The following is a 27,894-nucleotide window of genomic DNA, read 5'->3' as shown; positions in this document are numbered from 1 at the left end:
AATTAACAAGTTACATGAATGTCCATTAAGTGCGGGACAGACATCAGCCCTGTTTTATACAGGAAGAAAGGTAAAGCTCATACAAGGTGAATTTCTTTCTTAGGTTTACAAACTAAAACATGTCGGACTTGGAAACCTAAACCAAAGTTAGCTACATCTTAGCTCTTACAACCACTCTATTGATTGGAAATACTTAGTCAGGTGGAAGGAGAGAGAGATGCAGCCCGTGTAGGGAGGCAGTATAAAAATATACAAGGTAAGACCAGCAAGAACATAGGAAAGCCTATAAACAATGATTTTTTTCCTCACTTGCCACAAAATACTGTTCGTTACAGGTCTCTATGTCTTACTTCTTAAGTGGACAAAATAATAAAAGATGAGAGACTAAAATAATACTGAGAGAGTTAGCAAAGTATAAACTTGAAAAATTGAGCCAAAATTTGTGACCTAGAGCAAGTAGGAACAACTGTTGTATTTATATACACCATTAGTCATCTCTGAATTCTAACAATAATGTATCGTCATTTCTATCAACCTATTTTTATTGCATTCTTCTATGATTTTAATTATAAGGTGCTTCATCCAATTAAACTGTCATATAATTCTGATTTCTCACAAAATTATCATATGTTTTATGAAAACTATTTATTAAACTCACTTCACATTTGTAAATGTTCTAGCCAAAGGAAAAGGAAGTGGAGGAGTGAAAACAGCCAAGTTATATGCCTGGGTAGCACTTCAGTCATTGCCAGAGGAAATGGTTATTAGTCCCTGCCTATTAGACTTCCTGGAAAAGGCTCTGGAAACTATCCCAATTACACCAATTGAAAGGAATTATACAAGTGAGTGTCCTCCTTATATACTTGCACATCACATGTATTCTGGGGTCCTGCTACTTTAGAAGCATTTCTTAAAGCTATTATATATTACTATATAATATATTCAATGATAAATATAAAAGAATTGTAGAACTGAAAAAGAACTTGAGAGGTCATCCAGCTTTCATTTACAAATGAAGATACTTAAGTCCTGGTGGTGTTTTACGATTCTCCCACAGCCGCAGCTAGTTAATGACAAACTTAACATCCTTAGGTCCTAAATTAGTGTGTCTCTTGGGCTGGAAACTCCTTGAGGGCAAAGGCATAATTACTGTTTTCTTTGTACACTGTTTGGTAACAGCTGGGAATCGGAGTTTGGAGGAATGAGTAAGAGATTTGAACAGGGAAAGATGTCCAGACTGATGGGCTGTGGAAGCCAGTCTTTCTGTGTATTTGTACCCCTGATCTCAGTACTAGCATAAGAGAAACGGATCTTTCAATAAATAATTTGCCCTTGCCCTAACAGTAAAACTTAAAACTAAATATTTTAACAGCTGTCAGCTCACAAGATGAAGATATGGGACATTTTGAAATACCAGATCCTATGGAAGAATCAACAACATCATTAGTATCCTCTTCAACATCTGCTTACTCTTCCTTCCCTGTAGACGTTGTGGTTTATGTACGAGTTCAGGTAATATAGTTCATTTATTCCTTTTTGCTTTAAAGAAAAGCTTTTTTCTTAAGTTTATTTGAACACTTAAAATATTATTTCTCTTAAAAAATTTTCTTAACTGTGAGTTCATGGACCTTTAGCATGCTTATGATATTCGAGGTTGCCTAAACCTCTGGGAAGTATATGTACAATTTTATGTGTTTATTTACTTTTCTGCTGAGGAGCTTCATAGATCTTCTGCGTTTTCAAAATTTAGATCTTATACTTTTGTGGCAAAAGTGAAAATATGTAAGTTAAAACCCTTTTTTAGCATTTTATGCCTTTTTTTATTATGGCACCTATTATTCTTGTCATTATGGTCATTTGGGGGCAGATATAAAGCAAAATTGAGACATTAAAGACACATTAGTATCTTTGTTAGATTTTTCTGAGAGATATATAATCTCTATTTAATATTTTATTCCAAAATTCACTCCTATCTGTAGGTCTTTAGGAATATAGGCATACCTCAGAGACATTGTGGGTTCAGTTCCAGAACACTGCAGTAAAGCGAGTACCATGAATTTTTTGATCTCCTAGTGCATATAAGTTAAGTTCATATTATACTGTAGACTATTAAGTGTCCAAAAGCATTATGTCTTTAAAAAAAAAAACACCAATGCACTTACCTTAATTAAAAATAACACCATTGGAAAAATGGCACCATTAGATTTGCTCAAGGTAGGATTGCAAAAACCTTCAATTTGTGAAAAACTCAACATCTGCAAAGCACAATAAAACGAAGTATGGCATATTAGCATCTGATTGAGTCCATTTATTAAGGAGGATTTGACTTGTATCCAAACTTCAAGGTGTAGTTTACTCCCAATTAACATTTTATAATCAGTCTTAAGAATTAAAAAAAAGCAAACGGTCATCTGTTCAGATTAATTTGTACACTAGCAATTTGGTCAAAAGAGCTTCAGTCTGATCTTCTCTGCCCTAGCTTTTTTGAAGATATGATAAAAACAAGTAATGAGTGAGGATTTGAGAGTTTATAAAATGAGTTATTAATGCAGTAGCCTTTTAAAATTTTTAATATAAAGGAAATTACGTCTTTAAAGGACTTGATTATGAACAATATGGACATAAATATCTTTAACATTCTGAATCATGTAAATGTCTACATATTTACTGCTAAAAGATAGTTCCCCAAATATTTAGAGTTTTTAAAAATGATACCATTTTATAAATACATTTTGGTTAATGTATCATGTGTCTATTTGAAAAACTAGGACATTAAACATAAAATTCTTTTAAGTGTCAAATAATACTGGTATATGTAGACTGAAATCAAAATTGACTGTACTGTTTGAAGTCCAATGGGAAATTTTTTAACCATCTAGTTCCTAAAAGCTTTTTTTTTCCTTTTGGCTTCCCACACTTTCCAGCCGTCACAGATCAAGTTCAGCTGTTTACCAGTGTCCAGAGTGGAATGCATGTTAAAGCTGCCATCCCTGGACTTGGTGTTTTCTTCAAACCGAGGAGAACTAGAGACTTTAGGGACGGCGTGCCCTGCAGAGACCTTCCCCCCCGGAGCTAACGCTGCTCAGAGTGGAATGAAGACTTGTGCAGGCAAAACTGCAACGCCAGGTGCAGAAACAGCCTTTGCTTTACCAGTAATTGATGTATAGTCGCAAGTAAATATGGAAAAGGAGAATGTTTGAGAATTAGAGTATTTATAGACAAAAACTATAGTAGATCTAAGTTTTGAGTGTATTTTGTCACAAGGGAACGGCAGTTGTATAGCGTTTTGCTGTTGGCTTGAATGTGCGTACTACAAGTGCTGTGAAGCGTGAATGATGATATGGTCAGGTACTTTTGAATGTTTTATTTTATGCTATATTTTTACATTTAAGAGTAATCAGTGTTACATACAATAAATAAGAGATGTATTATCTTGTAAGCATTTCTTACCACACTGAATTAAAATTGTATCAAATATATAGTTTTTAACGGTAAATTTTGTTATCTAACTCAAATGTCTGTTTCATAAAAGGTTTAGTTTTTAAAACAGAGGCTCTGATGATTTTTTGATGAGATAGTCACTCTTCACTATATTAAAACTCAGTGTCATTTCTGCCCTAAAAATCATATAGAGGTCACAAATGCCAGTAATAAGATTTTACTGGGTATTTTTGATGAGAGAACTGATAAGAGAACTGACATTAAAATAGCAGTTCTTGGGGGAGGTTTTAGCTCAAGAGGCAGAGTGCATGCTTAGCATGCACGAGGTCCTAGGTTCAATCCCCGGTTACCTCCATTAAAAATAAGAACAACTAAATAAACCTAATTACCTACCCCTTCAAATAAATACATACGTACATACATACATACATAACTAACTAACTAACAATGGTTAACCAGGGGCGATTCTGTCCTGAGGGGATATTCAGCAATGTGGAGAAACGGTTAAAGCAAAACATTTGCTCTGCTCTGTGAATCTCTGAAAGTTTTCACAACAAAACAAGAAAACAAAAAGTTGATATTTTAGAAACATAGTTTTTGCCAATGCCACTGCTCACTGTTTTGCAATTAGCTCCAAAATATTGCTGTTGAAATTGTGTTGTAGCCAACATATTGAAGTGGCATTGCTGGTTTTTGAAAACATTTTTCTGGTTATAAAATTAACACATAGTTCATTACAGGAAATACAGAAAACAGAAAAGTACTAAAAATGAAAATAATACCTCTTTATCATAGATAACCAGTATTATCATTTCCTACCTGCTCTCCAGCATTTTTGTGGCAATACAGTCTTTTTCCCAAGCAAAATTGAAAGATGGTCTCTTCTGCTATATAACTTTAAAAAGTTTTAAATATAAGTTTTCCCAAATTATTAAATATTTAATATCTAAGATAACTTTAATGACTGCATGATATTCCATTATTTTGATCATATATTTGAAATTTCCTGGACTTTTTTTATTTTGTAAATAATATTGAGATGAATATCTTTGTATATAGACATTTTAAAACATCCTTAGGATAAATTCTTAAAAGCGTAATTCCTGAGTCAGAGTGTGTGAACATTTTTAAGGTGTTTGGTAGGTTTTACTCTCTAGTAAGATGATAAGATTTCTGCCATCTTCACCACAGTGTGTGGACTCCACACTGTATTCTTCCCAACATTGTGCTTTAAATTTATTTTCAGTCATTGCTAATGTGGACTAAAATGGGATTTTATCATTTTAATTTATATTGCTACTTTATTGGCTATTTGAGGGAGGGGGATAAATGTGTCCATGCCCATTTCTCTGTTGGGATATTCACTTTTTTCTTAAGGGCAAATGTCACAAATTATTAACACTTAAATTATTATAGCAGTGTATATGCACTATGGTAGGAATACGTAGTGAAAGGAATATAAAATGAGCAGTTATTTTTTATGCCCACATTTATTTTAGGAAATAAAAAAGTGAAACAGCACCCATCATTTTATCATCATAAAACATGCAAGAAGGAATGATGATGAGAATAAATGTATTAGAACTGTGGGTTATGATAATGTCTATTCTTTTAAAGGATCTTTATTGAGCTTTACTGAGTTCTGGATCAGTGCTAAGGGTTGGATGTACTGTAGTGAACTTAGCAGACATGGCCGCTGCTAGTGTGGAACTTCAGTTGCATTTGGAGAAACAGATAGTAAGGAAACAAGTATATTTTAAGTGGAAACATGAAGTAGGTGAGTGTGAGTTAGCCAAGCATAGAGTTGGGGGAATAAACACTCCAGGTACAGAGTTCAAAATGTATGAAGCAGGAAAGAATCTGGCAACTTTGAAAAAGAAAAAAAAAAGTATAAGTGGAGCATGGTGAACTAAGGGTATACTGGCATGAGCAAGATTTCGATAGATAAGAAAGAGCCAGATCATGCAGGGAAGCCACTGAAAGCTTCAGTAGGAAAGTGGACGTGATTATGATGTACACTTCTAGAACACTAGTCCAACTGCAGTGTGACAGTTGATTGAAGGAGAACAAGAATGGAAGGAAACAGAGTAGTTGGTAATTTCAGCAGCTCACAACTGATCATTGCTTAGGCTGGAATAGCAATGGTAAGATGGAGGGAAATGGACAGACTTGATATATGTTACTAGAAATGATACGGTGATAAATTTCATAATAGGAAGTTAGAAGTGAGAAGGAGGACAAACAACTCCTAGGTATCTGGTTGAGCTATTTGCATGGAAGTGTTACTGGAGATGGGAAATACTGGAAGAGTAGCAGATTGGGGGAAAAGATCAAGAGTCTAGTTTTGGACTTGGTAAGCTTTAAACCTGTGACCTGCTCTAATGGGATGTTGCAATATATGAATATATGTTGCAATATATGAATCCAAAGGAAGTCTGGTCTAGAGATATGTGTTTTAGAATCATCAGCAAAGTCATCTAATTCTCTGTTTAGATGGTCTCATATTTTTTAATTTAATTTAATTTATTTGTTTTATTTTTATTGTAGTATAGTCAGTTTACAGTGTGTCAGTTTCTGGTGTACAGCATGTTTCAGTCATACAAATACATACAAATATTCGTTTTCATATTCTCTTTCATTATAGGTTACTACAAGATATTGAATATAGTTTCCTGTGCTATACAGAAGAAGCTTGTTTATCTATTAGTAACTGCAAATCTCAAACTCTCAATTTATCCCTTCCCACTCTCTTTCCCCCTGGTAACCATGTTTGTTTCTATGTCTGTGAGTCTGTTTCTGTTTTATAAATAAGTTCACTTGTGTCTTTTTTTTTAGATTTCACACTGTATTTTTTATTTTTATAGCATATTTGGAATTCACCTATCCGTGGTGAAGAGAAAGAGATCTTTAACTTTGTGCATTTGTGTACCTGGCTCTATTTCCATTGTTTCTATGGAAATATGGAGTCCTGCTGTATGATTTGAATTTTTTACAGTTTGTTCTCCTCCCTTTCTGCTTAAAACCCAGCTATTTTGTACCTCTTTGACTGCCTGCTTCCAATAGAACAAAGGAGAAAAGAAACAGGAAACCATGGAGTTGGCCAGTCATATGAACAAATAATTGTTTCAAAGATGAACAGAATATTTCCAATTAATTTCCTAAGTCCTCACTTGCATTTCAGGATTTAAATCTATTGATCAGTTAATGTTTGACTTTCATTTTATTTGCAAGTCATATTTGGTTCTTGAGACTATACTAGTGACAGGTTTTTTAAATTTTCTGTAGCTTATAAATATTTTGGATTTTTTGTGTTCACTGTAGGTTCATCTGGATTAGGCAGCCCTCTTGGCAGAAGTCGGCACAGCAGTAGTCAGTCAGACCTGACCAGCTCCAGCAGCAGTTCATCGGGTTTGAGCTTCACTGCGTGCATGTCTGACTTCTCTCTTTATGTATTTCATCCATATGGAGCAGGGAAGCAAAAAACTGCTGTCTCTGGCCTTACACCTGGATCAGGAGGATTAGGTATACTTAGCATGTTTGCATCTTTTTCAGATTTATAGCATCTTTTCAAGCTTTGATCCTTGTAGAAATCATGATACCTTTAATAATAGATATAAAACAAGATCAGAAACTTTATTTTTCTTCTTGATACTTTCTATCCTGTCTCTAAGTAATAAGTAGAAATATCAAACAAGTAATGCAGATAAATTAATTATATAGGAAATTTAGAACTCAGAATATTTTATAAGTGATATATACTGTACAGTCTCTTTGGATATAAGAAGTTACTTATGTTATTTAAATGTTTCACTAAATCACTTCCTATTTGTATAAAAAATTATATTCTATGAACTGTAAATTTTTAGAGTGTACATCATGTTTCTTAATTTAAAACTCAAATTCCACTGGCATTTTAGAGTGCAGATTTACCACTAAAACTGTATAAAAAGTTGATATTAGTGAATGTCTCTTCACTTATATAGATAAATAATAAAGACACACTCCATGTCAATTCTAGTTTTTATTGGAGAGATGTTGCAAAAATCATCAATTATGCTTATGGGCTTGCACCTATTAAACTATTGTTAGGAATTCCTAATGCTTATTAGGTCATTCTGCTTAAATTTTTACCTCACTTAAGTGATTTTAATTGATGGCATATTCTAGTCTATTCGATAAATTCATGTAACTAGATAGTTGTGTATATAATGTATGAATATATATATGTGTATGTATGTGTGTGTTCATGTGTCTGTGTTTTGTTTTGTTTTTTAAAGGAAATGTGGATGAAGAACCCACTTCAGTCACTGGTCGAAAAGATTCACTCAGTATAAATCTCGAGTTTGTGAAAGTGAGTTTGTCTCGGATAAGGCGTTCAGGAGGTGCCTCGTTTTTTGAAAGTCAGTCTGTAAGCAAGTCTGCAAGCAAAATGGACACTACACTAATAAATATATCTGGTATTCAATTTTATAGTTTTTAACTAAAATATTGTTTTCCAGAATTAAACAAGGGCCTCCTTTTTAAGTGTTTAAATATTAAATATGTTTAATAATATTGTTTATGAAAAATTGATTTAACGGAGAGAATTAACAGTCCAGCCAAGTACTATCTCAGTCCAGGTAATCAGTGTTAGAAATAGGATTTCTAGATAAAAACATAGAAATATCACCTAAGGGCCAAAATATGCCTAATTAAATTACTGAGCTGCTTCTTTACTTCTCTACCATGAATTGGTAAAATTTCTGACTTTGTTTGATTTTTAAATTATAAATTCTTAAAACACTAAGGAGGAATGAGTATTGAAGATTTTTTCCTTGGTGTCATCAGATCTTGAGTTGTGTGCATGTGCATCACTAGCTTTATAACTAGTTACGTAACTGTGAGCAGATCCCTTCCTCATTTTCTTTACATTGTGATATGAGTATTTAGAATTAGATACATGTAGAACATTTTGCAGAATTTAGAGTACTATGTGAGTGAAAACTTTAAAAATTATTAATCAAACAAATACAGTAAGTACCCTCAACCCACTCAACACAGTATCTGTTTGGTCAGTGAACAAACATACATTGAGCCTGTATTTTACAGTGAACTTGTGCCAGTCACTCTGCTAGGTGCTTGAAGGTGCAGGCATGAATAAGGCAAGGTCTTGTTAGTGGACAGATAAATTACACTGCAGTGTGATAAATCCTATAATGGAATTTACTTAATGAAGAGGAAGCAATTAAATTTTGATCAGAGAAGGCTTCACAAAGGAAATGATATTTGGGCCAGAACTTCAAAATTATGTAGGAATATTCTTGGCTATAGCAACGTGGTATTTAATGGCATAGAAGCATCAAAAAATATGCTTTTGGTTCATACTTTGATTCAGTGAGACTGAAGCACAGGTATAACTGAACATTTAGTTAGTTGTAAAAAGTAGGTGGGTTCCAGGGGGAGAGGGGAGTTGGCCAGAGGTAAAGCTGGTAAAACAGATTCAGGACATGATCGTGGGGAGACTCGAATGCCAGGCCAAAAACAGGGTTCTGATCTTTTGGGCAGTGAGAAGCCTTTAGAGGTTTTTAAGAAATAGGATGACAACATTGTCCCTAAAGATGACAATACTGTATTGTATACTTAAAAAAAACAAAAAACAAACAAACCCTGTTAAGATTGTAGATCAAATGTTAAGTGTTCTTACCACAAAAATAACCAGAATTATATATGGATTATAAAATAATCTGTTTACATTAAAAAAAGGAATGATGCTTCAGATTAATGTTTTAGGAAGAGAGTTGATAGTAGAATGAAAAATGGGAGCGGAACAATACTTGAGAAAGTCTGTTGAAATAGACTAAATAATAGGGTCTTGGAATTGTGATGGTAGAAAAAAGAGAAAAGGGAATGGTTTTAAGAGGAGTAAGAGAATCCCAAAGTTTAAGGACAAATTGTATGAGGAGCAGTAGAGGAGACAAGGATGCCTCCAGCTTTTTAGTTAGGTGACTGAAGGGACATTGAGGTCATTAACTTAGAAAATAAAGGAAGTGCCTAAAGGACATTGAGGGGGAAGGGCCCTGTTGGCAGTTGGCTGATGGACTGTGTGGATATGGGCTCAGGCTGGAATAGAAACTTTAGGTTTGGGAGACATTGGTGTGTAAATGAAGAGAAGCTGTGGTGGAGGAGGGCAGAGCACATACAGCAGGGGCAGCAGAGTGCTCAGAGCAGAACTCCAGGAGACGGCCATCAGAAGCTTTCAGACTGACAAGTTGCTGCTTTTTGTCTAAAAGGAAAACTGTAGGTCTTGCCATACAGGTTTGCAGCTACTTTTGAGGAAGTATGTATTCCAGCTCATTCAGATTCAGTTCCCATATTTGAGAGTTGAAGCTGGAAGCTCTAAGACCCTCTGAGAATTTCAAGATAAAGTGATAATAGAATTCCAGGTTGCCCTCCTCACCTCAAAAATGGAAATGGAACTAACAGTGCTAGAATATACTATTTTTATTATTTGTGGGAGGCACACATTATCACTTACTAATCATACTGTGTAACTTATTTTGGTATTTCATGAATTGTTACTGAATTTTAATTCAGTTGTGTAATATTATGTCATATTATACCTTATGAAAATATTAAAGGTTTTGGTAATCTGTTCTAACAAATTTTATATATGCCTCAGCTGTTTGTGATATAGGGTCTGCTTCCTTCAAATATGATATGCGCCGACTCAGTGAAATTCTGGCGTTTCCAAGAGCCTGGTATAGGAGAAGTATTGCAAGACGCCTGTTCCTCGGAGACCAAACTATAAATTTGCCAAGTAAGTTTGTTATGTAATTATAAATTATATTTGGGCTGCTTTTAATTTTGGTTACAGTCGTTAAAAGATCCACGATTGATAACACAAACTTTTTCTTACTTGATAAGTTGTACCATGCAGTTCATTCACTCATTGAGCAAATATCTATTGAGCCCCTTTAATGTGCTAACCACTGGTATTGCAGTATTATTGGAGGTCACAAAATGCTCTCTCAGGGATTAAGTTCAGTTGATTTTTATTCTGTGATTACTCTGTAATCTTTGCAAAATCTAGAAGTGCAGAAATACATTTAACCAAGTTAATCATGGTTCATTAAGCATGGAAAACAAAATGTTGGGGATGTGCTACCATACTGCATTTTTTCTCTTGGACTTAGATATTGTTGTAGTATTACATTAATAAGTGAAAGGTAGACTTAATGACATAGTTGAAGATATCAGAAATCTGGGCCTCAGTCTATTCTCTCATCTGTAAAATGGGAACAGAAGTTCCTGTCCTGCCCTTCTCATGGAGCTTCAGGGAGAATGAAATAAAATGACATGCTGGATTTTACTTTGCAAACTGTACACTGCTGTATAGTTGTCAGGTGGAGAACTGGAAGGACTGTATAATGTGATTACAGAAATGGTGGAGTGGCAAAATTTTATAATATGGTGATTTTACCCTGTTAATTTTGTTTTTGTTTTCTGCTTTTCTATTAGCATCTGGCCCAGGGACACCTGATTCCATTGAAGGTGTAAGCCAGCACCTTTCCCCTGAATCATCAAGAAAAGCTTACTGCAGGACCTGGGAACAGCCTAGTCAGTCAGCCTCCTTCACCCACATGCCTCAGTCACCTAATGTGTTCAATGAACATATGACAAACAGCACCATGTCACCAGGGACAGCAGCACAGAGCCTAAAATCCCCAGCTTCCGTAAGATCACGGAGTGTGTCTGATTCTTCAGTTCCCCGAAGAGGTAACAGTGATTCCTTCATTATCAGTAGCCCTTGGAGGCCCCCAAAATAAAAATCTTAATTAGTTACTCCCAGATTTCTGCCCCAGCTAAAGGGAGATAAACTCTTGCAGGTTTTTAGGGAAGACGAAGGAGAGGGGGACAGGTAAATCCCAAACCAGACAATAAATACTTCACAGTATTTGCCAGCAGAAGGGACATCTGGATGGCTAGTAGCTTTGAAAAGGGATAGGGAGGGAGAGGGGAATGAGCATATTGTTAGCATGCTCCATATGGTACAGCTATTTTTAGAAGTAAAATAAACCTACAATGTCGTAAAAGATATTTGATACTGAAAAAGTTAATCTTGACGTTCATTCAGTCATTCTTTTATTCAGCCAGTATTTTTTGAACATTCTTATATGCTCAATACTCTACTTGTGTCTAAGCATATAAAAATGATGTAGTTCATGGCACAAGGTAAGAGTGGAGTATAATGAGCAAATGCAGGATTCAAGATATACAGAGTCCATAAGAACACAGAAGACAAGCACCCCAGCCAGCCTCTGCGTTTCAGAATGGTACCTGCCTCCGAAGTTTTCTTTTTGGCAGCAGCAACTTAATGATTTCCTCCTTTGTTAAGAAAATTTTAGAGTGATGAATGATCTGTATCCCATGCACACCAGAATTTCCTCATATAAAATGGAGGTCATATAGAACTTTATGTGTTTTCAAGAAGTAGGGCTGGCAACCTTAATAAAAATGCAATAAGTACTTATTTTAGAGGCAATATAACAGCTATTAACTGATAGGTTTTAACACAAGAATATCATAATTTTACTGTTTGGATTATTGATAAGAGTAGTTTCTGCTTTGTAATTGGCTGAGCATCTATCTGAATGAACGTACATTTGATTTTTCTGTTTTTAGATTCGCTTTCAAAAACATCAACTCCTTTTAACAAATCAAACAAAGCAGCAAGCCAACAAGGGACCCCATGGGAAACACTTGTCGTGTTTGCTATCAACTTGAAGCAATTAAACGTTCAAATGAATATGAGTAATGTAATGGGAAATACAACGTAAGCTATTCAGATACAAAGAAAATATATTTAATCATTAGTTTTAATTTTTCTCATATTGTAAAGCAATTCAAAACCTTTTTTTAATACTGAAATGTTTGAGACAGTAAAAACAGCAGATAAGATATAAATTGCTTTATCTTGAAAGTAGTTTCACCTTAAAGATACTGTAATATAAAACAGCATGAAATGTTTTCTAAAAAAACCAGAAAATTTTAAGAAAAATAGTATGATTTTCTAGTTAAGAAGAAAGCTTTATCATGTAAACGTTTACCACAGTTTTTAGAAGAAATGTATTGTTTCATCATCCAACCTTTTTGAAATCATCTAACTCCTGTTTTATTTAATTCATGACATTGGAAGCCATATGTCTAATTAATAACCCTTTTTCTTTTTTACAGTTGGACAACTAGTGGTTTGAAGAGCCAGGGCCGTCTGTCAGTAGGAAGTAACCGAGATAGAGAGATAAGCATGTCTGTTGGTCTGGGAAGATCACAGTTAGATTCTAAAGGAGGAGTAGTTGGAGGGACCATAGATGTCAATGCTTTGGAGATGGTTGGTATGTTGAAATTTTACAACTGAAAAATGTATTTTAAAAAAATATTTGAAAATTGATTTTGATGAGTTTTTCCCATTAGGCATTTCTGTGACTAGTAATTTATTGTTTCTATATTAGCTCATATTTCTGAACATCCAAATCAGCAACCCAGTCACAAAATTCAGATTACTATGGGTTCTACTGAAGCTCGTGTTGATTACATGGGCTCAAGTATCCTCATGGGCATCTTCAGTAATGCTGATCTCAAGCTTCAGGATGAATGGAAAGTAAATCTGTATAATACACTGGAGTCAAGCATGACTGATAAAAGGTATTTAGTAACACTTTTTCAATACTTTACGTGACTGTCCTTAACCTGTTTTCTATCATCTAGTGAGAAACCACAAACCATGTTTCCTGCAAAATGACTTTATATCATACAATTAATATGAATGAAAAGCTGTTGGGAAGAGAATTTTTCTTGTGCTTTTAAACCGTCTTCTATAAGATGTATGATAAAGACTCTGTTTTATGCTTTAGTGAAATTTTTGTCCATGGAGATTTGAAGTGGGATATTTTCCAAGTAATGATATCAAGATCAACTACACCGGACCTGATAAAAATAGGAATGAAGCTCCAGGAATTTTTCACCCAGCAGTTTGACACCAGCAAACGAGCTCTGTCTACCTGGGGACCAGTTCCTTATCTTCCACCTAAGACAGTGACTAATAACCTAGAGAAAAGTTCACAAGAACAATGTAAGAGTTAGAAGACTAAGACTTTATACATGCTTTATCTTTCACTAAGTATGTGTTATGATCTTAATTTAAAACAGTATCTATATACTTACAGAGTGATCCATATGCTCTTTATCCTTCTCACTCAGCAAAGTGCCTGATTTTCTACCCACCAGTGGAATTAGAGGTCATCATTTGGGAAGTCATTCATTTATTATCTCCTTCCCCTGCCACAGCTCATCTACAACCATACCATTACTACAAATTGCATCACGACATTACAAATGAATCATATTATTGCAAATTACAACTAATGATAATATTTTCTTTGTATCTGAATAGCTTACATTCTATTTCTCATTACATTACTCATACTCACTTGAATGTTTAATACATACAACCATAATCCATGCTCTTGAATACAAATTATGATAATTCCACGTTCTGGTGGAATTATGAGTGATGTCATATTAGACAGATTCTTGTTTTCACTCAGTAACTTAATCAGCAAACATTTATGCATCAACCATGTTCTTAAGTACTATTTTAGGCATAGGGGATCTACTAGTGGACAAAGTTCCTACCTTCATAAAGCTTACATTTTAATGGGACAGACAGACCATAACTAATTTACTGAGTAAGTATGTAAGATACTTTGAAGTCGAGAGAAGTTCTGAGAGGAAAAAAAAAAAAAAGCAGGGAGGATATAGAGAATGATAGCATGTGAGGATAGCTATTTTAGAAAGAGTGGTCAGGGAAACCTTTTCTGAAGTGAAAGAGCTAGGCTAAAATCTGGGGGAATAGAGTTCTGGGCATAGTAGGCTATTGAAGTGTGCAAAGTTCTTACAGTCAGGAGGAAACTTGCTTGCTTGAGGATCAGAAAGGTGGCCCACTTTGGTGGAACAGAGTGAGAAAGCAGGAAAATGTTGGAAAGAATTCATAGAGAAAAGCCACAGGTAAGATTTTTAATATGATGGGTAACTTGGAGAGTTTTGAACAGATTTGATATTGATTTACTTTTTAAAAAAATAGTCCTTTTTAAAGCATCACTCTGGCTGCTGTGTGGGGAATTGACTAAGGTGGTTAAGAATGAAAGTAAGGAAACCACTAAAATAATTATCATTACCATTGTTACACACATAGTTACATTACCATTGTAAACAGGACATTCTGAGAGTACAGGCAACAGATGATGGTGGCTTTAACTAGAGTGATACACGTAAAAGTGAAAAGTCAGAAGCAGGATAATTTTTATTTTTTCTTTTTCAGTTTTATTAGGGAGAATTACTAGAGTTTGACTGCACATATACATTATATTGCAAGTAAATATAATATACTGCACATTTTTTTAGTTTACATATATATACTGATCATTATTTCTAAGAACAGGTTAGAGCTTTAGCTTTTTAAAGTTACATTATTACCAAAGGATAATTTTTATTATCACAGAAGCAATACATATGCATTGGAAAAATAATCAGAAAATATATACAAGCAAAAAATAAAAACATCACATTCCACCCAGAAATCATCACCGTGAACACTTTAGAGCATATACTTTCAGATACTTTTCTATGCGCCTAAATACATGTGTACTTTTTACCAAATTATTATTCATATTGTTTTGTAACCTTTTCCAATCAACAACCTCCACCTTTCCATTTTGCTAATTATCTCCTCTAGCCTTCTCATCCACAACTGACCTGAAATTATCTTTACAACTGGTTTGTCCAAACCAGTATATTCAATTTAAGTCACAGATTAAATATGGTTATATTCCTTGCTCTTTTAAAATTTAGTACAGTTCTTTTTTTAATGACCTCACTTGCTGAAGAGACTTGGTCAGTTGTCCTACAGAATGTCCTACCTTCTGTCCTACCTTTCAGTTGCTTGCTTGTGGTTTCATTTATCTTGTTCTCCTAGTCCATGTGTTTCCTTTAAACTAAAATTGGCATCAGGCATATACAAACAGAGGGCTGTTTTCCCAAATGCCTGGACTGGATTCTTCAAAAAAGTCCTTGTGATGGAAAACAAACAGGCTTAGGGAATGTTTTAGATTAAAGGAAACCTCTAAAGAGGTATGCCAACTAAATACAATGCATGATTCTTGGTTGGATCCAGAATGAGAATTGTGGAAAACAGACAAGAGGATATTACTGGAATAAGTAGGAAATATAAATATGAATTGTACAGTTGACCCTTCAAAAACGGGTTTGAACTGCACAGGGCCACATGCAGATTTTTTTCAGTAGTGAATACTATGGTACCACGTGAACCGTGGTTGGTTGAATCCTGAAGAACTGTGGATATGGAGGGCCAACTATAAATTATATGTGGATTTTCAACTGTACAGAGGGTTGGCACCTCTAATCACCGTGTTGTTCGGTGGTCATCTGTTTATCTGATTAGTTCTCAGAATTTAATATGCATCTGAAATACCTGGAGATCTTATTAAAATGCAGATTCTAATACAGTAGATATGGAGTGGTTAGAAGAGTGAATTTCTAACAAGCTCCCAGGTGATGCTGACACTGCTGGTCTTCAGACCTCACTTTGCAGCAGCAGCAGGGGTATAAAATAGCTAAAAATGCTTAAAAATCAGGGATCTGCCTTTGATTTCTAGACTTCTAATCAATGGTTTACTTAGCCTCTCTTCTGCTTCACTTGAAGAGTCTAGATGAAATAACTAGTTTACAAAGTTACTGTGATAATTGTATAAAATTTCATGGAGGCATTTTGTAAATCATTAATCAGTGCAGAAGCATTCATTGTAAATATTATTAGCAAGTTGCTACTTTCTTTCGTTCTGCCCATCCTTGTGCAGCATCATTTCCCAGAGTGTATCTTGATTAGCTTCTCTTAACGTTAACCAGGTGCTGAATTGTTGTTTTCTTCCTTATCTGAGTCACTTCAGCTGTAGAGAGTAGCCACCTGCTGCCTTCCCACCCACCATTCAAGATGTTCATGAGACACTTGAGAATAAGTGGTTTTTGGTTTTCTTGCAGTGCTTGATGCAGCTCATCATCGACACTGGCCTGGAGTATTGAAAGTGGTGTCAGGATGCCACATATCCTTATTTCAGATTCCGTTACCAGAAGATGGAATGCAGTTTGGAGGATCAATGAGCTTACATGGAAATCATATGACACTAGCTTGTTTTCATGGTCCAAATTTCCGTTCAAAATCCTGGGCCCTTTTTCACTTAGAAGAACCAAATATTGCTTTTTGGACTGAAGCTCAGAAAATCTGGGAAGATGGTAAACTGACACACATTCAACTTTCACTTTTTCCCACCTTCTCATATGATTATCTTTGACAAAGTAATTTTCCTTTCTCATATTTTTTATCTGTTTTTCTTATATTTCTGAAGTTCATCTCTACTTAACACATAGCTGATGTGTGAAGGAGTTTACTGCCAATGAGTCTATAAAGTCTGGGGCATGTTGAAGAACTTATTTCTGTACTTGCCATGTTACTATGTTTCTTACTCAGGCAATTAAAGTTTTTGCTGCTGTGGCCGACCATAGCCATAATAGTAGTTATTGTAAATATTTCTTATAAAAACAAGAAGAGAAGACCCAGAGTGGTAGTATTAGGAAATTACTTGCCAGTCTGAACTATTTTCAAACCTTCTATGCACAAGGGCATGCTTTTTGCCTCTATTCATAGTTTCTTGTAGCATTAATTTTCTACTCAGTGGTTTCTTAATGATGAAGGAAAAATGGTGGATGCTCTTCATCTTCTGGGGATAAATCCATTTATAACTAAGAAAAAGTATCTGTGATTTTTCTCACTTATTTTTACTCCTCAGTTTTACAGCCTTCCCTATCTAAGTATGACTTACTTAGCTAAATCTGTTGCTTTTAAGGCAAAACTCTCTTCTTGCATCTATCTATCTATATAGTTTGTTACTTAAGAAACTTGTTTTTCCCCTCTAGGCTCCAGTGATCATTCTACATACATTGTACAAACACTGGATTTTCATCTGGGCCATAATACTATGGTTACCAAACCGTGTGGTGCTTTGGAAAGTCCTATGGCAACAATAACCAAGATAACAAGGCGCCGCCATGAAAATCCACCCCATGGAGTAGCAAGTGTGAAAGAATGGTTCAATTATGTTACAGCCACAAGGAATGAAGGTTAACAGTTTGATTCTTTGGAGAGCTTGATTTTGTTTTGTTCTATTTTGTGTTTAGAATTTAAGTAGAGGGAGACTTTTCATTTCTTTAAACAAGTTTCATTTTACTCCTGCTGCCATAAGTAACAGTATTAGTGCATGCTTCACCACCCTAGTAGTGCATCATCTCATAGATAAATTATTTTAGATGTAACTTAAAACTGTAATTGTAACTATATTGAATGAGTATTTTTGTAGTAATGTTCACATTGGAGGTTTGGGAAAGTTGTTACACAACTAAGTAATAGCATACCACAACCTTAAGGGTCAGGATGGCTGGAATAAAATGAAACTAAGTACTATTCTTATGAAGTCATAAATTTTAAGAAAGTGCTTTGATGAATTTTTTTTCATTTGATTAGATTCACCAGTCCTGTAGTAACTGCAGTCATGAAAATTGTTATTCTGTGATTGTTTCTGTGTTAGAGTTTACAGTAAATCTTTTACCAGGCATTTTATCTGTATTGGAAAGCTGACTAGATTGAGACATGTTGGGAGTTGAATGTTTTACTTAAAAATGACCTCCTTTCAGAATGGAAAAGAAGGTGGCTTGGGCCCCATGTAAAATAATTGCTATGCATAGGCAACTGCAGGGATTAGAGACTATTAAAAATGTCCTGAAAACAAAGCAGGATAAGGAAGTATATTAGAAGATTTTGCATGTACTGACTATAATACCTTCCAAATAGACACTTCAGGGAAGGGATACTATGGAGGGTTATTAGCATACTGAACTGCCACCTGTGTACCAGAAAAGTGCTGTATTTTTATAACCCTAAGGTAACTACAGCATATTATGTTGGGGAAAATCGGGACTTCCACCTGGTTTCAAGGTCAGGATCCTATTTAATCATAAATTCTGTAATAGTATTCGATCTATGGAAAACGTTTCAGCTTAATGAAACTCTTAAATTTAGATATGAATTCAGTTGAAAATAATACTGATTTTAAAGTTCAAGATACAAAAACCAAAATGTACTGGATTTATCCAATCATGTTATAAAGCTTTGGTATTGAGAATAGTGATACATATATAAGTGTGTCCATATTTATGTCTATGTAGGTATATAGGTATATAACTAGTCTCAAAAACCAAAGCTTTATATGGCTCTATTTGTTTAAATGTCTTTATTTTCCAATTTTTGAAATGATAAAAGTTTTCTGTATCAGTGTCATGAAAACTGTATGTTTACCAATGCCTAATTGGTTTAATTTGATTCTTACTGTCTTTATTATGCATGTAGAGCTAAACCTACTTCGTAATGTTGATGCTAATAACACTGAGAGTAGCACTATGGTGAAGAATTCTAGTTTGTTGAGTGGATTCAGAGGAGGTTCTAGCTACAATCATGAAACAGAGACTATCTTTGCACTACCAAGAATGCAGCTTGACTTCAAATCCATTCATGTTCAAGAACCACAAGAACCTTCATTACAGGGTATGTGGAAAAATAATCTTTATAGTTTCTTAAGTTACTAAGAAAATTCTAATGGATCTTCAAACTGCTTTTTTTCCCCCAGAGGTTATTTTTGTAATATAATGAAATTGATTTTCTGGGTCAATTAGATTTTCTTACCTGCTGGACGCCCTGTGGCAAATACTTCAATCCATTTATGCCTCTTTCTCTTCAAACGGGACTAACAGGACTTCATTTGTCAGGTTTTTATGAGGAATAAATGGCATATATTCAGAACGTGCTTAGTAAACAATCATAATCATTCTGTAAATCACATACAGGATCTTTTTTATAGTTGTATTTAAGTGGATGCATTTACACGGACCCATGTAAATCCCTTATTAACATGGGCCCATGTAAAGGGAACAGGAAGGGACTTATTCCAATAAATCTGTGACTACAAAAGAACTTTTTTCCATTGCAGATGTCAGTCTGAAGCCAAAGGTAGAATGTAGTGTGGTGACAGAGTTCACTGACCACATCTGTGTGACAATGGATGCTGAGCTCATCATGTTTCTTCATGATTTAGTGTCGGCTTATCTTAAAGAAAAAGAAAAAGGTGGGTAACATTCTCTTTTTTTCCTTTCAAGCTTTGGGAAAGGCAGCTCTTTAGTACCATTTGTATGGATTTTTATGGTCTAATAATAAAATGAGTAGAAAGGGTCTACTTCCTCCATAAGTTACAAATATCAATAAATAATGTTAGTAAGACTGTATGATAGACTTTCTGAGTATCCGCTAGGTACACGGCACTCTTTTTCTAACCAAGCCTCAAACTGGTGTTGTATACTTTACAAAATGTTTCCATATATGTTATGTACATTATCAGGTCTTGTAAGATACTCTTACAAAGTTGAAGGAAAAGAGAAAGCCTCTTTGAAGAAATATTGCTAGTCAAAGTGGAGTGACTAAAGAAACAACTGTATAATAAAGTTAGCAAGAGTTACATACATAATTGGGAAAATGGAATTAATAAGAAATCTATTTGGAATGCACAGAACATTTTCTTTTTATAAATAAATTATTTAGACTTCAGTGGTGTTGTTTTGTTTTTATGAGCTAGCTAACATTGGTTTACTCAGTGGAAATTTAAATGTTTGCCCACTAAGAAACATATGGTGACACTAATATCCATATGGAATTGGTTGAATATATTATGGTGTGTCCATATAATGAAATGGAATACTCTATAGCTGTTTAAAAGAATGAGGCAGTTTGAAATGTCATGATATGGAATACTCCAGAAATGCATGGTCTTTATTCACTCAATAAACATTTACTGCACAACTATATGAATATATAGTGGTAAAACAACAGATGTGACTTGTTTTTAATTGCTTGGAATAGATGTAATTTATTCAGGTCACAATATAATACTACATTTTTTTCCATGAAAAAAGAAACACAAAATTTGTCTTGCAGATATTTCAAAATAGCCTCAGGATGAATGTGTGAAGAAAACAGACAGGTTATGAAATGACCATGTTGAAAGAGTACAAAAGTAGCATACATAAATTGAATTGCTCTTCCATTACTATTCATCTAGATGTGCCACAAATTAAGAGTGAAATCAATAATGATGGCTGGAAGAAATCTACAAGTCATTCAAGTGAAATGGTTGAAAGCATGTATTAGGAAATATGTGGAATATACATAGATCCAGCTTTCACATAAAGCAACAACACATACCAGTCACTGTTAATCCTCTTGTTTTTCTCTCTGCCTTAATATTTAAACAATGTGGAGAAACACAGATTCTAGATAAACCTATGAAGTTCAGAATTCTTTTTCTAGTCTATCTAGATTTTAAAAGCCTGCTAAATTTCTCTCAGGTATTATGTGAAACCTTTGTCATTTTATGAAATATTGTGTTCTGCCATGAGCTGTGTGTTTCTTAAAAATATATATATTTTTATATAAATTGTTATAAAACATTATTTTAATGAGAAAAGAGAACTAGGGGCTTAATTATCGGACTTAAAATAATAAAATTACTATTTATGGGGATTTCAATTATAAGTAAAAATATTTTAATAGCTGTAAGTATATTTTGTTTTTAAAAACTAAAAGCAAGTAGTTTTGGCCAAAAGAAACATAAACATGCCTCAGAAAATTCTTAATGGCGTGTAAGACTAGGCATACTCAACATACTTCTGGAACATCAAGATAAACTGTAGCACTGTAACCACCACCAGTAATAAACAAAAGCAGAGCACCAGAGCAGGCAATAACTGAAGACATCTGTATTCTGATGCGGTGTGATGGTACAGCTTCATTCCTAGGTTCATTCCCAATCAATACATTATCCCACTGTTAATTAACAAAGTTATAAGCAGAGCTACATAATACACAGCATATTACATAGTTAATTATTTTATGCCCAGTTTGTGTCTTGAAAACCTGTGCTCTATAGAAATGCCATATTTATTAAAAAATGATCATATGAAAACTCTCAGAATTTGATTTTAAGTATATTTATGATCACCAATTTAAACACTTGATTTTTCATAAAACATTGAGTTCTCAATTATAAAAAGATCTTAACAAAAACCTCGTAAGTTAAACCACTGTTCAGATATATACATAGCCATTAACATATTAAAACCATTGAGTTGTACACCTTAAATGAGTGAATTGTTATCTCAGTCAAGCTGTTAAAAAAAGTCATTTACCTACAGGCATTTTTTAGGAACCCTACAACTGTCAATTTCAGAGCTCTATGCCCACTATCAAATAAATCTCAATATTCTTTACCATTAAATTTAGGCACACAAATATATGTAAAATATGTGCTATTATTCAAAAATAAATGATGGTATGTTATTTCTAATTCTTGTAAGAGAATAAAATAACTTTGATATTGTCGTCCTCCAAGAAATACCAATAATTGGCACTTTTTTATGGTTTATTTTAAAATATTAGTTTTTAAGAAATGTAATTAAATGAATAAATAAAATAAATGGAGCCAATTACTTTATTCATATTAGTGATTTAAAATAAATTTATAAGATACATGTCTGCAATATTAATTTATCATTTCATTATAGCCATTTTTCCACCTCGGATTTTATCTACTCGACCAGGACAGAAAAGTCCAATTATTACACATGATGAAAATTCCTCTGACAAAGACAGAGAAGATAGCATCACTTACACTACTGTGGACTGGAGAGATTTTATGTGCAACACATGGCATCTAGAACCCACTCTTAGGTAAGTAGTGGGTGTATATATTTACCTATTTCCTGTGGGATTATTATGAGAAAAAGGTTATAAATAATGCAGCAGGTTAAATACAGTTTACCAAAGAATATTTTTATAAATTAGTCACTTACAACCTCTACAGCTTCTGACTGATATTTTTGCTGCTCCTTTCTGCTTTTGTAAGTGCTTCTAGGCAAGGCAAAAGGAGGACAAACACTGTGAATAGCTCAGTGCTGATTAGCTGTCCATTGTGTGACATTCTCTCGATCAGTAAAATACGAGAATAACTCTGCTTTCACAGTTGCTATTATTTTTTTCACCATCTCACCAGGATGTTATTTTCAGGTATTTGAGGTAGCTACAGTAAACTGTTTTATTACTTAAGTTTGGGAAGATGCAGAAGTTATACATCATCATTAAGGAAACGTTAACAATTTCTCACATATGTCATGACAGTGTAATAGGACCTACAGTGTCACAGTGTCTTTCTGTCTGCAAACTAAGTAATATAAAATCATCCTGAAATGTCAAATGTAATGATGTCAGATTCAGGGTCTTTTACTGCATTATGTTCTACTACAACCATGATCCCAACTTGTTTTCATATCAAAATTTCAAAAGTATATTTTTAATTTTAATTATATTAAATTTCTGCTATAACTAGTAGTACTTGCTTTGTGTGTCCTTTGTTTGTGATTTAACACAACTTTCCTATTTTTTCCCCTTTCCTCTTAACTGCTTTGTTAATCAAATTCTAACTGTCTAAAATCATGGAATAATGGTATCAAAAAAAAAAAAAAAAAAAAACTCCATCACAGTCCCACACAGTATTCTGCAGAATGATACATATTTCATTTAGGTAAGGTTATTATTCAGACATATTTATGCCACAAAATCATTCTAAACTATTAAGATCTCCATTATTCAGTGTACTCCTTGTACAAGCAGAAAGTAGTGACTTTGTGTTAGTAATTTGTATTTAATAAAACTTGTTGTAATCAAATCAATAAAACACTTTGGTATTAATTAATGCTACATGTACTCATGAGAAATATTAACAGCATTAATACTTAGGAACAATATTAAAATACTGCAAAGGTCCTAATGCAGAAAATTGTTTAGTATTTGTAAATCTAAAGAAATATAATGAAATTGACTAAGTATATTTTAATTTAAAATGAAAATAAAAATAGTTGTTTGCCACAAATACACTTACTTTTTTAGCAAATACCAAGAGACTAGTTAACTGATAAAATATTGTGGTGAAGAATGTGATTAAGAGCTGTGGCTCTAAGCCCAACTTCATAGCATAGTAGCTGAGTGACCTTGGCTAAAGGACCTAACTGTTCTTTCTGCCTCAGTTGCCTCATATGAAGAATTTGGAAAACGGTATTACCTACCTTCTAGGGTTGTTACAGTGGTTACATGAGTTAATTAATGCAAAATGCTTATAACTGTTAGAGTTTTAGCAGACCAATGCTTAATACCCTCCTTTTCCCTACCTAAGTTCAGGACCAACTGAAATATCAAAAGAGAGGCATCTAGGAATCAGAACGACAGCTTTAATACTGCTAAAGCTGGTAACAGGGAATGTGGTTTGGTGTCAGGCAACAATGTCTTTCTACTGCAAAGTCCAAGTTTGAACTTACCTACAGGGTCTCAGTGATGCAGAACTCAAGGGCGGGGTGTGGAGGGTGCTAGAGTTGTATAGTCAGAGGCCCTGTGTAATCACCTAGCCACAGGCAGCAATGAACACTCTTGGGCTATTTAGGGACCTGTCCTTGAAAAACCTATGGCATGGAGGAAAGCTTCAAAATGAGTGGTTCCTAAGAGTAGGTAAGAAGGAGAATACTGAACTATCTATTCAGTTCCTCTGTCAATTTTTCAATCAGATAAATACAGGGCAGAGAATGACCAGGAATGTTTCACTAATGCTGTTCCTCTATATGGAAGGACACTGAAGGAAGAACCATTTTCTCCCTATTCTTTCTAACATGTTTAGCACATAGTAAACTCTAAGTAAATTTTAGCCTTTTTTCCCCAGCTTTATTGAGGTATAATTGGTAAAACAGATATTTTAAGTATACAACATCATGATTTGATACACAAATACATTGTGAAAGGATTCCTCCCATCGAGTTAATTAACATCTTTTAGAAAGAACCAGACATCCTTGAAAGGTTTACGATGACCATGTAACTTAAGAGGCCTAAAATAAATTAATCATAATGAAATTCACTAAATTTGATTGCTGTGTAGGCTTAAAGGCACTTACAACCACATACTTTTTGAGTGCTATTACACTGAATCCAAGAATAGTAGGTTAGATAATCAGTTGCACCTAGTGAAAATATTTTGTCTTGAGCATATTATGGAGGCTTAGTGGTGTTACTGAACTTACTGTCAGGACTGTGCTAGGGCACTGTACTCTTTACTAATAATAATTTATAATTATTTTAGATTAATTTCTTGGACTGGAAGAAAGATTGATCCAGTAGGTGTTGATTATATTCTTCAAAAATTGGGCTTTCATCATGCCAGGACTACTATTCCTAAATGGCTTCAAAGAGGAGTCATGGACCCACTGGATAAGGTTCTGTCAGTCCTTATTAAAAAACTGGGTACTGCATTACAGGATGAAAAGGAAAAGAAAGGAAAAGACAAAGAAGAACACTAAAAAAGTAACCTGATCTGTGAACAAATTTTGATTCTGTCTGTTAAGCTTTTATTACACTGGAGTGGTGGGGTTGTTTGTTGTTTTGTTTTTTGTATAGTAAAATTATTTTAAATATAACTTAAAAAAATTCTAATTTTGTGGCCATTGTATTAAAAGTTTATAAGTTAACCTGTTTATTCTAGTTCCACCATTCTTGTATACAGTGAAGTATTGCATGATAATGTAAATTTTGTGAAAAATTAGATTAAAATACACAAATCTGCTCAGTAGGGTTTATAATTATATAATGTGCAATATGACTCCTGCATCTTTAAAATATTTTCGAATAACTGTGAACTTCCTTTGTTATTGGCCATAACTTTTAGAAAAAATCTTGTTGATAATGTGACTTTTTTGGTCTTTAATTGCTTTTTCTTTTTTTTAAAATGTAGACTTGTATAAATACCTATTTGTATATAGTATGAGTAATTGTGATGTGAATAAATACCACTAAAGTATTGTTTGTAACTACTGGTTTCAGTCTGTGTTTGAGACTTTTCTTTTATAGCTTATTTTTATAATTAATGATGCTAACCCTGTGTCGGTTTTCATAGGTATCACAGAAGATCAATAGAAGGTAATACATACTTATTAAAATTAGCTCAAGGAGGATACAATTAGGGAGAGGAACAGCAGAGGCTTCAGAGATATTAGATATTCTATTTCTTAAGCTATTAGTGAATACACAGCTATTTGCTTTATTATACTATATTCTTTATATGTTTATATGTATTCTTTGTGCCTATGAATATGTATAATGTAGTATACATATTCAAGTATAATAAATAAAAAGATTTTTAAAAAGAATAGCAAAATCTAAAATAATATTCAAAGGTAACTATCATACTGTTCATCACAACTCAAGTTTGAAATCTAGCCAAGTCAATACGGTTGGTTTAAAGGTTGGGTAAACAGTATAACTGAAGAACTATGAGGTAGAAAACATCTCAAGAAAGCCTCTGGTGGAGCCTCTTGCACTTAGGTAGATAAGGCATTATTATCTGGGCCAGATTAAAAACAATTCCAGAGTGAAGATACTTAGCGGGGGGGGGGGGGGGGTTGTGTGTGTGTGTGTGTGTGTCTCTCTACACACACAGTGTCAGTAGAGGAATTAAGAACTGCTAAGATCACACAGCAATTTAGTAACACAACTAAAACCAAAACCCTAGTGTCTAGAGTCACTATTTTAGAATAGAATACACAATTTTTTATTCTTTCTGCTAGACCATCTTATCCATCATCTGCTTTATCACTATATCCCCCCTAGTCACCCCTACAGTTGGAAGCTATAGGTACATTATTTTTATTAGTCAAGCTTACCAGAGAAGTATCTAAGATAGTTACTTCATGAAACAAAATAACTAAAAAAAAATTGGGGGGGGGAGAATATTTACTATTTTTATTTTTGCAACCCTTTGTGTAAGTTTCAAAATTTCTCGAATGGAAAGGTGAAAAAACAAAGGCACAGGCGAAGAGGCCAGGGTTGCCAGAGCCCTACCTGTCATCTTGGCCCGCTGGATCAGTTTTGCTTGACATTGTGAAAGGATCAGCATCTGGTTGGTAAAATAACCAAATCCTGCAGTTTTAGCCCACCCTCCCCACCCCCACCTGACTGCCTTGTACCAGCTTCATTCCCAGTGTCTGGCTTTGACTTGGGCGTCTTTCCTGTCGGCAGTGCCTTTCCTTTTTCTGTCTATCTGGATCTTGCCTAGTCTTCAGAGCCTTGTTTGAGCCCCTTTCCTCCATGAAGCCTTCCTGGACTGCTCCAGCTCATATTCCCTGACAATACCACATATGTGTCCATGTGATAGTCATTAACACTGCTTTTAACACTTCTCATCAGTTGTGTCCAACTCTGTCCACGGGTGCACCTGGTAAGACTGTACTTCCTAGCCCCTGGTGTTGGGTGGGATCATGTGACCAGTTCTGGCCAATAAATTGTTGTCTCTTCAGAGCTAAGCTCTCTTTTTCTTTTTCTTTTTATATTCCTTTTTTTATTGAGTTATAGTCATTTTACAATGTTAAAATTAGTTTCTTGAGTCATAATTGACATATTAATTCTCTGCTTCAAAGAAACAATGTGCTACTGAGTTTTAAATGTTAAAAATTTCCTATGCCTTTAAATATTATAGAAATGAGATTACCAAAAAATGACATAAGTATAAATTTTATCTCTGGTACTAACCGTGATAATGCTGTAAAAAGAAAAGGGCAATTTAAAACAAATCTGTAACTGTTCAAAACTTCTGTGGCTCTATTAGACAAGCTATGAGAAAGCCGTATTTGTACATTGCTTCTAGGAATGTAAACTGGAACAACCCCCATGGAGGACAATTAGGCAACAGCTGTTAAAATTACAAAGGCATATAATCTCTTACTGAACAATCCCAATGCTGGATATATCCATGTATGTGTGAAATAATTATGTAAGAATATTTATTGCAGTACTCTTCATAGTAAATGGTTTGAAACAATTCAAACGTCTATCAACAGAAGATAGGTTAAATAAAATATGACAGACCCACTTAGGTGGAATAATATGAAACTGTAAGAAAAAAGAATAAGGATGCTCTCTGGTAGTGGACAATAATCAGCTTATTTTGCACATGAAGAAATTGAAGCTCAGAGGGCCAGGTAACTGACCAAGGTTAATTGTCTTCAAGTTTTTAACAGAAGTCTTCTCAGTGAGGTATTCCTTAAATATCCTATCTGAAATTTTAACTCCCTTCTCTATAACTGTATGTCTCCTTTCTCTGCTTTATCATTACCTTTTAGCACTTCTCACTAACATTGTATAATTTTATTTATT

At 34.2% G+C, this 27,894-nt stretch overlaps 1 protein-coding gene across 8 annotated transcripts in view; it reads left to right on the top strand.

The window, feature by feature from the left end:
- The window catches only part of BLTP1 (bridge-like lipid transfer protein family member 1), a 175,609-nt gene extending 150,056 nt beyond the window's left edge, over positions 1–25,553 (top strand). For all 8 annotated transcript variants that reach the window (XM_031466529.2, XM_031466536.2, XM_031466542.2 and 5 more), the window contains 17 exons: positions 681–842; positions 1,373–1,512; positions 2,925–3,126; positions 6,763–6,963; positions 7,719–7,898; positions 10,100–10,237; positions 10,939–11,196; positions 12,103–12,253; positions 12,655–12,812; positions 12,930–13,122; positions 13,332–13,549; positions 16,534–16,785; positions 17,467–17,670; positions 18,953–19,147; positions 19,590–19,724; positions 22,213–22,378; positions 24,830–25,553. In XM_031466529.2, coding sequence (XP_031322389.1) covers positions 681–842; positions 1,373–1,512; positions 2,925–3,126; positions 6,763–6,963; positions 7,719–7,898; positions 10,100–10,237; positions 10,939–11,196; positions 12,103–12,253; positions 12,655–12,812; positions 12,930–13,122; positions 13,332–13,549; positions 16,534–16,785; positions 17,467–17,670; positions 18,953–19,147; positions 19,590–19,724; positions 22,213–22,378; positions 24,830–25,046 — 3,170 coding nt within the window. In that variant the 3' untranslated portion in view covers positions 25,047–25,553. The remainder of the gene's footprint in view (positions 1–680; positions 843–1,372; positions 1,513–2,924; positions 3,127–6,762; positions 6,964–7,718; positions 7,899–10,099; positions 10,238–10,938; positions 11,197–12,102; positions 12,254–12,654; positions 12,813–12,929; positions 13,123–13,331; positions 13,550–16,533; positions 16,786–17,466; positions 17,671–18,952; positions 19,148–19,589; positions 19,725–22,212; positions 22,379–24,829) is intronic.
- The last annotated feature ends 2,341 nt before the right edge of the window (positions 25,554–27,894 follow it).

This window comes from Camelus dromedarius, chromosome 1 (assembly GCF_036321535.1).
Source record: "Camelus dromedarius isolate mCamDro1 chromosome 1, mCamDro1.pat, whole genome shotgun sequence".
Lineage (NCBI taxonomy): Eukaryota > Metazoa > Chordata > Mammalia > Artiodactyla > Camelidae > Camelus > Camelus dromedarius.
Note: the sequence above shows the minus strand (reverse complement) of the source record. Positions and strands in the feature narration are given on the sequence as shown.